General features: G+C 67.0%; 4 protein-coding genes across 10 annotated transcripts in view; 3 read left to right on the top strand and 1 right to left on the bottom strand.

Annotated features, from left to right (window-relative positions):
• Positions 1–2,803, top strand: part of ABCA2 (ATP binding cassette subfamily A member 2) — a 39,227-nt gene extending 36,424 nt beyond the window's left edge. For both annotated transcript variants that reach the window (XM_063352627.1, XM_063352626.1), the window contains exon 49: positions 127–2,803. In XM_063352627.1, coding sequence (XP_063208697.1) covers positions 127–162 — 36 coding nt within the window. In that variant the 3' untranslated portion in view covers positions 163–2,803. The remainder of the gene's footprint in view (positions 1–126) is intronic.
• A 169-nt stretch (positions 2,804–2,972) lies between these two features.
• Positions 2,973–6,714, top strand: CLIC3 (chloride intracellular channel 3). Its single transcript, XM_063353106.1, has 6 exons — positions 2,973–3,284; positions 4,109–4,218; positions 4,603–4,728; positions 4,866–4,972; positions 5,325–5,500; positions 5,875–6,714. Exons 1-6 carry the CDS (start codon positions 3,249–3,251, stop codon positions 6,034–6,036), a joined length of 717 nt encoding a protein of 238 aa, XP_063209176.1. The 5' UTR covers positions 2,973–3,248; the 3' UTR covers positions 6,037–6,714.
• A 377-nt stretch (positions 6,715–7,091) lies between these two features.
• PAXX (PAXX non-homologous end joining factor) lies at positions 7,092–9,634 on the bottom strand. 6 transcript variants are annotated; one of them, XM_063353117.1, is made up of 6 exons: positions 9,528–9,634; positions 9,379–9,439; positions 9,272–9,306; positions 8,998–9,200; positions 8,224–8,298; positions 7,092–7,514 (listed from the first exon to the last, which is right to left on the bottom strand). In XM_063353117.1, the coding sequence occupies exons 1-6, from the start codon at positions 9,623–9,625 to the stop codon at positions 7,450–7,452; spliced, it is 537 nt and encodes a 178-aa protein (XP_063209187.1). In that variant the 5' UTR covers positions 9,626–9,634; the 3' UTR covers positions 7,092–7,449. The 6 variants fall into 6 exon arrangements, with proteins under 6 accessions (XP_063209187.1, XP_063209188.1, XP_063209185.1 ...); XM_063353118.1 differs by having other exon boundaries at positions 8,224–8,295; XM_063353115.1 differs by lacking the exon at positions 7,092–7,514 and adding an exon at positions 7,535–7,735.
• Positions 9,635–9,672: 38 nt separating this feature from the next.
• Positions 9,673–12,816, top strand: TMEM141 (transmembrane protein 141). The gene is made up of 5 exons (XM_063353120.1): positions 9,673–9,748; positions 9,903–9,969; positions 10,099–10,182; positions 10,454–10,585; positions 11,222–12,816. The coding sequence occupies exons 1-5, from the start codon at positions 9,695–9,697 to the stop codon at positions 11,299–11,301; spliced, it is 417 nt and encodes a 138-aa protein (XP_063209190.1). The 5' UTR covers positions 9,673–9,694; the 3' UTR covers positions 11,302–12,816.
• Positions 12,817–12,933: the final 117 nt, after the last annotated feature.

The raw sequence follows: 12,933 nt of genomic DNA, 5'->3' as shown, positions 1-12,933 counted from the left end.
TCTCTGGGAGGGGGGCCGCTCTCCCCCCCAGGCCAGACCCCGGCCCCAGCAGCGCTGGGTGTGCTGGGCAGAGCGGACAGCCCCTGCCCGGCCCAGCCCCTCAGCCCTGCCCGTCTCTGCCCGCAGGCTCAGCTCTCCTTCAACACGGACACGCTGTGCTGAGACCCCGGGGGCAGCCACCGTCCCCGGCTGTGAAGCCACCGAACCCTCTTGGCCTCTCCCCTCCCTTGGCCCCGTCGAGCGGAGCTGCCGCGGCTGGAGGCGCGTGCCAGGGAGGACAGGGCAGGGGCAGCGCTGGCCTGGACAGACCCCGCGAGCCACTGCCTGCCGGATGGCCTTCAGCTCCGGGACAGTCTCACTGCCTGGTACCGGGGGCCACCATCCCGGGCCGGCTTGTCCAGCCAGCACGTGCCAACGGACAGAGACTGCAAAGAGAAGGACACGGCTTGGTGCCAGCGCCACTGCCCCCGCACACTCCGTGGTGGGGACGAGGCCTGTGAGTGGTGCCTTTGGTTGGACACCCATGTTGCACCCAGCCGGGGAACCCTTGGCCGTGGGGACCCCCCTGTCCCTGGGCACCGGCACCCCCCAGGCCCGGCCCTGGCAGGGACAGAGGAAGGACGGCTGCTTTCGCCTTGTTCCCATACCCCTGGCTTGGCGCTTGTCCCTGGCACGGTGGAGGGCTCGGGGGCCAGCGCCGTGGGGGCAGGAGCTCTGGTGCTTCACCCACGATTGATTTCCGTCACTGACGGGATGTCACCGGCCACCTCCAGCCTGCCTGAGACGGGGCCCACGGCTGCGTCCTGCCTGCCCCACTGCTGCCAGCCGAGGGGTCCGGCCTCCCCAGCCCTGCCACGCCGGGCACTCTCCACCATCCCCGGGGCCGGGCAGCGGTGCCCCTGCAGAGGGGCACGTGGTGGGGCAGAGGGGTATTTCACAGGGTATTTCACATGCTGGCACCAGCTGTTTCTCCCCTCTGCCCCCAACCACGTCCCTCCTCCCAGAGCCCCTCACCCTGCCTCCTGCCTGCCCTCGCCTCCCGCTTCCCCCACGGCTGGGCAACGCTGCGGCTGTGCCACCTTTCTGCTGTGTCCCCCTGCTTTTCCCCCTTGCCCTGGCACTCCGTTGCTCAGCATCTGGCCCCGCACAGGAGCCACCTGCACTGGTTTCTTATTGTTGGTCACTGGTGCTACTGGGAGAGGCCCAGGATGGCTTTTGAAGCTGGGAGTGTGGTGGCTTTGAGATACGAGGACAAGGCAGCCCAGCTGGGCGCTGGCACAACCTGTCAGTGGGGCCCGGGGTGGTGGGAAGGGCAGGATGGACCGCGGCGGTGGAGCTGGCAGCGTCACCAGGGCCGGCAATGTCACCAGGGCTGGCAGCGGGCACCCCCTCAGCCAGCAGCGCCCCTCCTTTCTGCAGAGGGTCCTGCCACCTTGTCACCCACGGGGGCTGTGCCCGGCACCCGCAGCCCAGCAGCACCCCCCCAGCCCACAGCTGTGCCCAGAGGAGGGTGACAGCGCGGCATGTGATGCTGTCCCCCCTCAGCCACCCCGTGGGCGTCCCAGGCTTTGGCAGGCCCCTGAGGTGGACGTGCACAGCCCCCCTGTCCTTCCCAGGAGCGCCCAGGGCTGGGCTGCTCCCGTTGTGTCCCCGCTGCCCTTTCTGCCGCCCTGGCACAGGCTCGGCTGGAGGCCTTGGGCCGGCTCCTGCCCACTGGCAAGTGGGCAGCCCCAGGCACCCCGGCTCGCTGCCACGGGGCAGCACGGTGCAGAAGGAGGCGGGTTTGGGCCAGCCCTGGCCCCATTCGAGGGCACAGGAGCAGGGAGAGTCCCAGGTGGCAGCTGCCCCTCCACCGTCCCCGTGCCCCCTGGTCTCACCGGTCTGGTATGCCACCTGCTATAGATTGTGATACAATATACGGTATTTTCAATAGGGGAAAAATTGGGGGGAGATAAGCTCTATTTTCAGATTTTTCAGACCATATTTTTTTTAACGGCATACTGGAAACTGGGTGGTCCTGGGGTGGAGGGCATGGGTGGGCAGCCACCACCCGGGCTGGCCCCCTGCTCCCTTGCTGGGCACGCTCTGCCTTCCCAGGTGGGTGCTGGGGGAAGAGCCAGCTCAGGGTTAGCCGTTTGCCACCAGGGAGGGGACAGTGTCACCTTTGGGTTCTCAGTTGTGACCCTGGTGGTGGCACCCTCGGTGCACCCCAGTGTGGGCACGGTGCAATGCTCTGTGCTCCGGCCAGGGCTTCGTCCTCATCCCGCGTCCATCCCGCTGCCCTGGGCTCCGGGGAGGGCACCCGCACCCCGGGCACAGAGCCCCCAGCCTCCCATCCGCAGAGCTGTCCCCACCCGCTGCCGTGACCCCATCCCCGTGCCCAGTGGCTTTCGATGGTCAATGGAGATGCGTGTCCCCAGCGCGGTGTGCCTGCACAGCCTGGGTGGCCGCGGTGGCCTCCCTGCCCCAGGCTCGGGGCTGCCCAGGCACAGACTCCACTGGGGGCATGGAGTGCCCGAGGGTGGCAGCGAGGTGGGAGCGGGAGGGTGTCATCCCGGGGTGGGGGTGGCCGCTGCCTTAACACTATTCGCTTCGTTGCGTTGGGCCCCGCTTCTCGCCTCACCTCCCTCTGCACGTCCTTGGCCACCAGCCACGGGCACAGCGCCGATGCCACACACAGCCTCGGGCACAGGGCACCCCGAGGGGTGGGGACGCCTTGGAGGAGCCTGTACATTGCTAGCAAAAGAAACAAAAAAAAGATGAAATGTGAAAATAATGATCGTTTTAAATAAAAAATAACTGGAGCCAGCGAGGCTGCGTGCTGGCTGGCGGGCAGGAGCGCCAGGACTGGGCGCTCTGGGGGGGACTGGGCTGGGCTGGGCGGGGGGGGAGTGTTTCACAGTGCCCCGGGGTGGGGGCGCATGGGCAAAGGGAGCTGGGCACAACACAGGGCGGTACCCAGCGCTTGGCATCTTCCAGGGTGGGTGGTGGGACCGGCTGGGGGGGCGTGAGGCCCCGCAGGGCGCAGGCAGGAGCTGGCGCTGCTGCGGGCCGCCCTTGCTGGACGCGGGCTGGCGGCAGCAGCGGTGGCCGGGGCCCCACGGCAGGGCGTCCCCAGCCGCGCCGTGGGGCCAGGCGTGGGTGGGAGCGGGTGCACCCCGGGGAGGAATGTGGGCTGGGAGGGGCCGCGGCTCCCGGCACCAGCACCCGCGCCACAGCCACCGCTCCGCCAGCAGCCGCCACCCAGCATGGCCGAGAAACCCCAAATCCAGCTCTTCGTCAAGGTGAGGGGGGGTGATGGGGGCCGGGGGGGAACCTCTGGCTGCCGCCCCGCCATTGCTGGGCTGGGGTAACCCCTGCCCGCCACAGTGCCCAGCTGCGGGGCCCTGGGCAGGCGGAGGGCAGGCGGAGGGCAGCTCGGGGCTCTTCTGCAGGGCACAGCGCGCTGCTGCCTGCCCCGTGGCGTGGAGGGGCTGTGGGTGCTCACCCTGGGGTGCCCCCCCCCTTCACGCCAGGACCCCCTGCCTAGCAGCCTGGCCATGGCAGCATCGGCCGGGCCCGTCCCAGGCGCTGCCCGGCCAGGGCAGTTTGTCCGGCTGCACAGGGCAGGACAGGGCCCGCCTGGGATCACGCCTGGGGGGGGTGACAGAGCCATCAGCATTGCCACCACCTTCCACCGGCACAATCCTTGCCACGCTGGGCTGTCCCCTGCCACAGCCACCCCCGGTGCCCAGTGCCACGCTGCCCCCGGTGCCACTGCCATTGCTGCCCCTAAGCCCCAGCCCCCCTCGGTGCTGCAGGGCTGGGGCAGGCTGGGGCTCCGCAGTCCCCTGGGGGTTGCCGGGGCCAGCACCCACCGTGCCACACAGGCTGCTGGGGTGGAGCACGGAGGCCCCAGGAGCAGGCGGGGGCCGGCACCCTGCCCAGCGCAGCAGGTGCCATGGATCACCAGCGCTGTTCGCCAGCCCGGGCTTGGCCAGGGAGGGGTGACATGTGCCCTGCCACCCTTGCCCTGCACCCACTGGGTGGGGGGGGCCTGGCCAGCGCTGCCCCCTCTGTGGCCATGGTGGGGCGAAGGGGCAGCTGAGCTCTCCCTCTCTGCCCGCAGGCAAGCGAGGATGGGGAGAGCGTGGGCCACTGCCCCTTCTGCCAGCGGCTCTTCATGGTGCTGCTGCTCAAAGGGGTGCCCTTCACCCTCACCACCGTGGATGTGAAGAGGTGAGTGGTCGTCGTCCCGCCACCCAAGGGGCTACCAGCCCTGGGGCCAGGGCAACAGGCCGGGGCGGGGGGGACAGCCTTGCCCTGGCACACTGATTGGGGGGGATTGAGGGGGGGTGGGTCCCCAAAGCCTTGGGAAGGGGCCGTGAAGGGTGGGCGCTGTGGGATGCACAGAGCCTGTTGTACCGCCCCAGCTGCCCGCCGCTGCCTGAGGGAGGTTGGCGGGCATTTTCCAGGGCAGAGCTGCCATGGGCACACACTGAGGCAGGAGCAGCCTGGGAGGCGGTGGGGGGTGGTGGGGGGGTACCCCCTCGTACACACAGACGGTGCCGGGCAGAGCCCTGGGCACTGCCGGCCATCAGTGCCTGTCCCCGTCTCCTGCAGGGCGCTGGACGTGCTGAAGGGCTTCGCGCCAGGTGCCCAGCTGCCTGTTCTGCTCTACAATGACGAGCCCAAGACCGACACCGTCACCATCGAGGACTTCCTGGAGGACAAGCTGGGCCCCCCCATGTCAGTGGCTGGCACTGCCCCAAGAGGGGGCAAGGGGCCAAAGAGGGGCAGGACAGGCCGGGGGGTGGGGGTGGGCAGGCAGCACATGAGCCCGCCGGCGCTTGCCCCCTTCCTCAGCCGTGCCCGTGTCCCTTCAGGTTCCCCAGCCTGGTCCCGCGGTACAGGGAGTCGAGCCTGGCCGGGAACGACATCTTCCACAAGTTCTCCACTTTCATCAAGAACCCGGTGCCTGCTCAGGATGAGGGTGAGGAGCTGGGGGCTGGGGAGGGAGGGGGAGGCACCCCATGCAACCCCTCGGGTGTCACCACCCTGAAGCCAGGCCCAGGTCACCCTGAGCCCTTCCGGCCCTCCCCTGCTCCAGGCCACAGCCGGGGCTCTGCAGGCACTGAGGCTCCTCGCGCAGTCCAGCGTGGCAGCGCCAGGGCTCCCTTGGGAGGGCCCCGGGGCAGGTGCCAGCCTGGGCAGGGCGGGGGGAGCGTGGGCAGGCACTGCCTGGGCACGGGGACAGGCTGGTAGGAGGCCACGGCGGAGCTGCAGGGCCCCGTGCCCGCCGTGGGGCCGTGCCCTGACCCAGGGGCACTGCCCCACTCCCGCAGCGCTGCAGCGGAGCCTGCTGCGGGCCCTGCTGAAGCTGGACGAGTACCTGAGCGCCCCGCTGGAGTACGAGCTGGCCCATGACCCCCACCTTCGGGCTTCCCGGCGCCGCTTCCTCGACGGGGACCAGCTCACGTTAGCCGACTGCAACCTGCTGCCCAAGCTCAACATCGTTCAGGTGAGCGGGGGCATCCCAGTGCCTGCCCTTCCCCTTGCCCTCGCTTCTCAATGCCACCAGCCCCATGCTCTCACCTCCCCCTGGGTGACTGCAGCAACCCCCCCCTGCTCCTTTGCCAACCCCCCTGTCACCTCGGTGTCCCCCTCCCCATGTCCCCTGCCCAGCTCAGTGCGTTCCCACAGATCTCACTCCCCTCGGTGTCCGCTGCTGGGCGCCAGCCCTCATGTCATGCAGCGCCAGGGATGTCCCCTGCCCCCTGCCACCCTTCACAGCTGGCTCCTGCCCATGAATGCCACCGCCCGGCCGCAGGGCCCTCCTTGGCACACCACGGTCACACAGGGCTGGGCAAGGGCTCACCCTGTTTCTGCCTGAAGGTCGTGTGCCAGCATTACCGCCGCTTCGGGATCCCCAAGGACCTGCGGGGCGTGTGGCGCTACCTCAACAGCGCCAACGAAACCAAGGAGTTCAAATACACCTGCCCCAACAGCGAGGAGATCATACAAGCCTATCGCTCCGTGGTCCGGTCGCCGCAGTGAGCCGGGCACACGCCCAGGTGGGCGCAGGGCCAGTGTCGGGCAGCAGGCCAGCACCCACCCCGGTCCTGCTGCGACCGCCGCAGTCCTGCCTGCATGCGCTCGGGAGAGCAGAGACTATGAGCTATGCCCCTGGCACCCAAATTCCCCCAGCTGGCACCCCTGCCCGAGGTGCCAGCAGCAATCCGTGTCACGATGAGCTCGTAAACGCGTTCTCACCTCTTGTGCCACCCTTCCTGCCTGGCCAGGACCCTTTCAACCTGCCCTGCGGTCCCTCAAGCATCAGGACGGATGCAAGGGCACCCTCTGTACCAACGGTGCGTGATGCTGAGGGCAAGGGCAGGGGCTGGGGAGGAAAAGCTGCCCAGAGCAGGGGGCTGCAGGGCACAGAGAGGGCAGCGCACTGCAGTGGGCATTGCTGCACACCATGCCAACCTGCCAGGTGAGCATCCCCAGGCAGGGCTGTGCCAGGCACCGCGGGATGCCCCCGAGGAGCTGCGCCAGTGAGGGGAACCAGCACAGCCCCACAGAGCCCTGGGAATGGAGCCGGGGGGGGTGGCACAGGTGGTGGACACAGCCTGGCCCCCAGCACCCTGGGTGAGGGGAGCGGACGGCACTGCGCCCCCCCCCACCCCGAACCCACCCTTAGGAAGCTCTCAGGAGCAGATTTGGGAGAGGGATGGGGGTGAAGCCGGGCAAGCCCAAGCCATGTATCAGAGCTCACGGAAAGCAATAAAAAGCTTCGCAAGCAAGACAAGCCTGAGTCTGGAGTGACCAGCCCCCCCCAGCAGCCCTCCTCCCTCCCAGGACTGAGCACCAGCCTCACAGTCCTCTCCCAGCGCCTAGCAAGGACCCGGCCCATTCTCCCAGCTCTCCAGGGGGCTGGGGAGGCTTTAACCACTCACCCACCAGCTCCCTGGCACAAAGGCGGCAAGAAAGAGAACTCCTCTGAGCTCCTGCCCCTCCGGGTTCAGCTGGAATTAGCCACAGGGCTCCTGAGCAAGAGAAGGGCACAATGGACCGACACACCTGCGCTGTCCCAGACCCCAGAGACCGACTGGCTAAAACCACCTTTATTGGCAACAAGTTAAGCACAGGCAAACTTTTTGTTACATGGTGATACAAAATTCTTAAATAAAACCCCACCAATTCATGGCAAGTGAGGTAGAGAGGTGGCCCCTGCCAGCAGGGAAAAAAGCCACCACTTCTGTCACCCCTGCCCCGTCTGTCCCCCTCCAAGGCCCCGCCACCGCACCAGCTGAGGATCTGCTGCCCGCTGAGGCCTGCCAGGCGCTGGCTCCAGCCCTCTGGGTCCTGCTTGCCCCATCCACCTCCCTGGGCGCAAGGGGCTCAGAAGGCCCAGGGTGCAGGGAATCCTCCTCCACACACGCGGCTGACAAGGCTCCGGTCGGGCTGTCACCAGGGGATGGGACAGCACAGGTCAGGAGTCCTCGAAGGCCACTCCAGATGGCGCCTTCTTGCTAGAAGGAGATGGAGGGAGCATCACAGCCCAAAGCCTCACACGCTACTCCCACACAGCTTCAGAGCAGAGGCCACTGGATCTCCGCGCAGCACAGCCCCAGCACTGAGCCTGGGGGCAGCACTTGCCTTTTGAAGCCAGGGTTAATGAGAGACTCTCCCGGGATCTTCCTCTTGGCCGGCAAAGCCGAGCCAGCCCCCCTGTTCTTCCTGGGGCTGGGGTCTGCCTCGGTCAGGGTCAGGCAGGACGGGGATTGCAAAAGGTCAGCCAGTTGCTTTGGCAGCCCTGCAAACCCCTCCAGGCCCAGGGTCAGCCTCCAGCAGCCCAGCCAGGCTGGCCCAGCATCTGTGGCGGGTGAGGAAGGGCCAAGCCCCGTCTCCTCTCCCAAAGGAGCAGGGAACCACGGACCTGCCAAGGCCCCCGGTCTGGAAGGGCAGCGAAGCCTGATCGCCTCCTAGAGGCTGGCGAGCAACCTGCCTGGCAATGCCCAGCGTCCCACCTGAGCACAGAGCACCCCAGACACCCCAAAAGCCCTGGTCCCTTCTGTGCCAGGAAGGGCGCCGGAGTAGCGGGGTGACTGACAGCAGCCACAGCCAAGGAGACTCCGAGTGTCCTGGAGAGCACATGGACACAGGACCGGCAGCCTCCTAGGGAAGAGAAGGCAAACAAGCAGCGGCACCAGGGGAGGTTGCCCCCTGGCAATTGCTTACCTGGCAGGAAGAGCTGCTGGCTCCGGGCCACGTTCTTCTCAGGGCTGTAGGAAGACGTCAGCATCTCCACTGCTGCTGAGACAGAAGCCAGAGCTTGTGACAACACATCCCAATGTGGCACGCAGCGCCCCTGGCCTCCCCAGCAAGCTCCCTCCCCTCCACAGCCAAGCTGAGCCACATTCTCCTCCCAGCACTCCCACCCTGGCTGCCGCTGCCCCAGCATCTTCCTAGGCCCCTAAAATCATAAAATGTGTAGGGTTGGAAGGGACCTCTAAAGGGCATCCAGTCCAACCCCCCGGCAGTGAGCTGGGACATCTTCAACTAGATCAGGTCGCTCAGAGCCTCATCCAGCCTGGCCTTGAATGTCTCAGAGAGTCCTCTGTAAGACTCCCACACGCAGAAGTGATGGCGTGGCTGGCCATGGGGACAAGGTTGTGTTTCTGGGCAGAGACACAATACTGTGTCCTCTGGTCCCCCGCAGGATCTCTTCTGCCCGCGGCGGCCAGGTGCAGACCCTGGCCAGCTCTGGGAACTGGCCATCCCGCATAAGAAAAAGGTGGCCGCACCTCTGCCGCCCAGCCCTGGGGGCCAGCCTGCTGGGCCACGGGGGAGAAGCCACCAGGGCAAGGCCAGGGAGGCACAGCCTCCTCCTTTGCTGGCTGAGCCGGGTCACTCGGGGCACCTTTGGGTGGGTGGGGGGGTGACACCGCCAAGGTGGCAGGGAGCTGCCCACTCTCCCCCTGCCGTTACCCCCTCCCAAAGCCCCCCGCTGACCTTCCAGGCGTCTCTCCAGGCTCTCAACACGCCCCGCCATGCCGAACACCAGCGCCTGGACCTGGCTCCTCGCCTCGGCGATGGGCAGCTTGAAGAGCTCCAGGGCCGAGCACCGGGCCGAGCACCGGGCCTCCTCCCGCAGCTGCAGCGTGGCCTTCCCCTCGCCCAGGCTCAGCGCGGCGGCCCCGCGGCCCAGCGCCTCCCTGCGCGGGCGAGGAGAGGGTGAGGGGGGCCCCGAGGCCGACACCCGGCTCCCGGCAGCCGCGGCACCCACCTCAGCTTCGCGCCGTGCTCCTCCGGCGGGCACCGCTGGGGAGGAGAAGGAGAACGTCCCGAAACGGCCTGGCCGGCCCCGGCCCCGGCCCCGGCCCCGGTACGTACGCAGTCCAGCGGCGGGCCGCCGCCGAGCTCCCCGGCCCAGACCTCCAGCGCGTCGGTCACACTGTGGGAGGCAGCGGCTCAGGCTGCGCCGGGGCCGCTCGGCCCCAGCCCGGCCCCGGCCCCGGCCCCGCTTCCCGCCCCGCACTCACTAGACGGTGCCGCCGGGGCCGGGGCCGGGCCGGCAGTAGCAGAGGTACCGGCCCGGCCCGGCCTGCAGCAGGTGGAAGGGCCCAGCCGGCTCCGCCATGGCGGCAGCGCCGGAAGGGGCGGGCGAGGGCTGCGGGCCCTCCCCGGTGCCGGAGCCGCCAGCACCGCCATGGTCAACCTGGGGCTGCGGCGGGTGGAGGACAGCGTGGCTGCCAAGCACCCGGTGCGCTCGGCCGGCGGGGCCGGGAGCCGGCGCCGGGGCCGGGGGGACTGGGGGCTGGGGTGGGACCGGGGCTGGGGGGACCGTGACCGGTGCCGGGAGGACCGGGGCTGGGGGGACCGGGGGCCGGTGCCCCGCGCTGAGTGTGTCCCTGCAGGCGCTGCAGCAGTACGCGGCCTGCCAGTCCCACGCCTTCATGAAGGGCATCGGTGCCTTCCTGGCAGGTAGGGCCTGGTCCGGCTCCCCCCGGCTCCCCCCGGCCGCTCCCCGGAGCCAGCGCCGGGGGCGGGGGTGGGGGGCGGCGCGGGCGGGGGCCGTGCCGGTAACAGCCCCCGGTGGCCGGGTTTGGGCAGGCAGCGGAGCCGCCTTCGCCGTGCAGAAGCTGGTGAACAAGAAGCTGCCGTACAGCCTGCAGTGGAGCCTGCTGCTGGCCGGGGGTGAGCGAGGGGCCCAGCCCCTGCCCAGACATCCCGCTCCGCGCAGGGCAGGACGAGTTGCAGGCAGAAGGGCTGTTTGTCCTTGTCCTGGGGGGGGTTTCTCCCCTGGCTCCTGTCGCATCCCTGCTCCCCATGGCCCTTAGGGGCTCAGGGACAGCTCGCAGGCTGCTGCAGCAGCTCAGAAGCTGGCAGTGGCTTTCCCCACCACTGCCCTTAGCAAATGCCGGCTAAATTGCTGCCGGCGCTCTTGGGAGCATCTTGGTCTCTTTAGCCACAGGGTCCCTCGCCAGCTACGTGGTAACCAGAGCTGAGACGCAGAAATGCTCCGACTTCTGGATTTACCTGGAGACGGGCAAGTCCCCACAGGAACTTGCCATGGCTGGTAGGGTGTCTCAGCCTGCAGGTACGTTCACATCTCTCCCTGCTGCTTTCCCTGGGCTTGTCGCGCCTGATTCTTCCTGCTGCAACAATTTGCCGTTTCTGCCTCGTAATTAAGCTGGTGACTCTTTGCGTCATTGCCAAAATCCCCATATAAGTCCCACACTGTCACCCCGCAGCTGAGGGGTGAGAGCAGGGGCTGGGGTGGCAGCAGTGCCAGGGCGGCCGGAGCTCCCTGCCTTGGTCTCATGGCTCCTGTGTCTCCCCGTGCAGAGCACGGTCCACCACCGGCGCTGCAGGTACCTGCGCAGGGCTGGTGGCATTGGGTTTGAGCACTCACTTCTGCCTGCTGCCCTGCCTGCTTTGTGGATTCATAAGAGCTAGCATGAAGGGCTTGTTTGCTGGAAGAGGAAGAAGAGGGTAGGGGATAGGGGGAGGCAGTAAACCACTTCACGCCCCAGTTGCTCCATCCAGTGGGCAGAACTGGCGTGGGTGGTTTCCACAGCTGCTTCTTTCTGCCACTGGTACCATGAGCTCCCAAAGCTGGGTCTAGCTGAAGAGGCTTTAAACACTTCACCAGGGCTCTGTGGTTCTCTGCGCGGCCCTGGCAAACATGCCAGGATAGTCGGGGGGTCCAGGGAGCATGTTCTTTCTGTTGCAGAAAATCTGCCCAGCCCAGAAGACGGAGAGAGCGTGGCACCGCCGGTGAGGAGGAACAAGTACGGGGACGTTGTGGAATAGCTAACAGAGCACAGCGCGCCATGCCCGTGTCCTGCTTCGCCCCTTCCTGCCTGCCCAGGCTGCCTGTGCTGCCGGTGAGCCTGGTGGGCTCTGCAGCGCTGCCGGGGAGCTCGGATGAGTCAATCCTGCAGTGGGAGTGTGGTGGAGGCACCGTATCCCAGGTGGCCTCTAAACTTCACACGTGGGGGGCACAATAAAAGTCACGAGCTGAAAGCGCTCGTTGTGGACAAAGCAAAGGCTGGTGGTGGGACAGGAAGAGCTGGGATGCAGGTGGTAAATGTCACCCTGAGCCAACCTCTGCAGTAAATGTTGGAGCAGAGCGCTCTTGTCCTTCTGAGGCCATGGCACCCACAGTCTGACTGGGTGTGAAGTGACTGCAGGCGTGGACGGGTCTGGGCTAAGCTGTGAGAGGGCAGAGCTGCTGCTGTGTGCTCTCTTTCTTGAGCCTAACCAGTCACAGTGTCCCTGCCCCTGCAGCAGCAAGGCTTTTCTCACCCGCCGGAACGGGTCTGAGCCGAGTCCTGCAGCTGCACGGCCTCTGGGGATGTCCTCTCTGCCCCCCAAAGAGGTGCACGTGTGCCCAGAGCCCCTCTGTGCAGTGCCCACCTTGCTCTCGGGGCACGTCACCCGCCCAGTCCCAGACTCTCCGTCTGGGTCCGTAACCAGGCGACAAGGGAACGGTACTGTCTCAAATCCTACACATCGAGAGGGGCACATGTGAAGATTAAAAGGCCTCTTTTACTTCATTTTTTCCTAATGGCTGACTCCAAATCATGCTTAGGGCAAACCGGCTGCACTTGGTGGATGGCCAGCTCTGATTCAGGGGCAGCTGAATTTCTTAGGAGGGGAAACCCAGCCTGGGTTCTGGAAGCTAGCTGGTTTCTTGGAGCAGAGCAGCAGCGTTTCGGCTTCAGAGACCAGAAACGCTTCCTTCCGTGTGAGAGCTGGAGACCGTCCCGGAGCCTCGCCACGGGAGGGAGTCCCTGTGCTGGGGAGATGAGAGGCCTGGGGAGGAAACTGGGTTTGGGGCCTCAGGACATCATCTGAACTGGAATTGCACTCGAGCTGTGCAGAGAGATGGGGAGCAGCCACCAGGCCAGATAAAAGCAAAGAGGCTGTGGGGAACGGGCGGGTTAAGCCAAGCACAGCGCAGCGGGAGCTCGGCCGGAGCGGGGAGCAGAGCTCGTGCCGCCGATGAGAACAAGGAGGGCGGCGAGAAACTGCAGCTCCCGCTGGAGCCGCTCCTCTCCTGGGGCGTGTGGGGGGATGCGGCGGGGCGAGAGGCTCTTTCCACGTGGGGCTGATGAGTGGGGACTGGCCCCGTGCGGCTGGCTGCGTGCCACGGTGGTTCTGAGCTGCCGGCGACTGCACGAACAAATTGCCAACCCTGCGGGCTGCTCTCCTGCCCTGCGTGGCTACCAGACCCGGTCTCCCGGGAGCAGAGCCTCCCCACACGTGTTCCTTGCACGGAGGCTGTGGCCGTGAGCACAGCGGTGAATGCACGGGGCAGAGTCGGCCTGAGCGCTGCCTGCTTACGCTTTTGGGCTGACTGTGCCTCTTGCGCTTGGGAAACCTCAACTGCGCAACCACGGCTGGTTGAAACTCCTCCACCTCCAAGGGGGCCTGAGTCTG

Source organism: Chroicocephalus ridibundus, chromosome 15, assembly GCF_963924245.1.
Source record: "Chroicocephalus ridibundus chromosome 15, bChrRid1.1, whole genome shotgun sequence".
Taxonomy (NCBI): Eukaryota; Metazoa; Chordata; class Aves; order Charadriiformes; family Laridae; genus Chroicocephalus; species Chroicocephalus ridibundus.
This window is presented reverse-complemented; position numbering and strand designations above follow the sequence as displayed.

Bases quoted from the DNA above. Each gene is read 5' to 3' on its own strand.
- CLIC3 (XM_063353106.1), top strand. From the start codon at position 3,249: ATGGCCGAGAAACCCCAAATCCAGCTCTTCGTCAAG. The intron at 4,219-4,602 runs GTGAGTGGTCGT...CGTCTCCTGCAG, and splicing joins ACCACCGTGGATGTGAAGAG to GGCGCTGGACGTGCTGAAGG. The intron at 4,973-5,324 runs GTGAGGAGCTGG...CCACTCCCGCAG, and splicing joins GGTGCCTGCTCAGGATGAGG to CGCTGCAGCGGAGCCTGCTG.
- PAXX (XM_063353113.1), bottom strand. From the start codon at position 9,625: ATGGCGGAGCCGGCTGGGCCCTTCCACCTGCTGCAGGCCGGGCCGGGC. The intron at 9,307-9,378 runs GTACGTACCGGG...TCTCCTCCCCAG, and splicing joins GCGGCCCGCCGCTGGACTGC to CGGTGCCCGCCGGAGGAGCA. The intron at 9,201-9,271 runs GTGGGTGCCGCG...TCGCCCGCGCAG, and splicing joins GAGCACGGCGCGAAGCTGAG to GGAGGCGCTGGGCCGCGGGG.
- TMEM141 (XM_063353120.1), top strand. From the start codon at position 9,695: ATGGTCAACCTGGGGCTGCGGCGGGTGGAGGACAGCGTGGCTGCCAAG. The intron at 9,970-10,098 runs GTAGGGCCTGGT...GGGTTTGGGCAG, and splicing joins CATCGGTGCCTTCCTGGCAG to GCAGCGGAGCCGCCTTCGCC. The intron at 10,586-11,221 runs GTACGTTCACAT...TTTCTGTTGCAG, and splicing joins TAGGGTGTCTCAGCCTGCAG to AAAATCTGCCCAGCCCAGAA.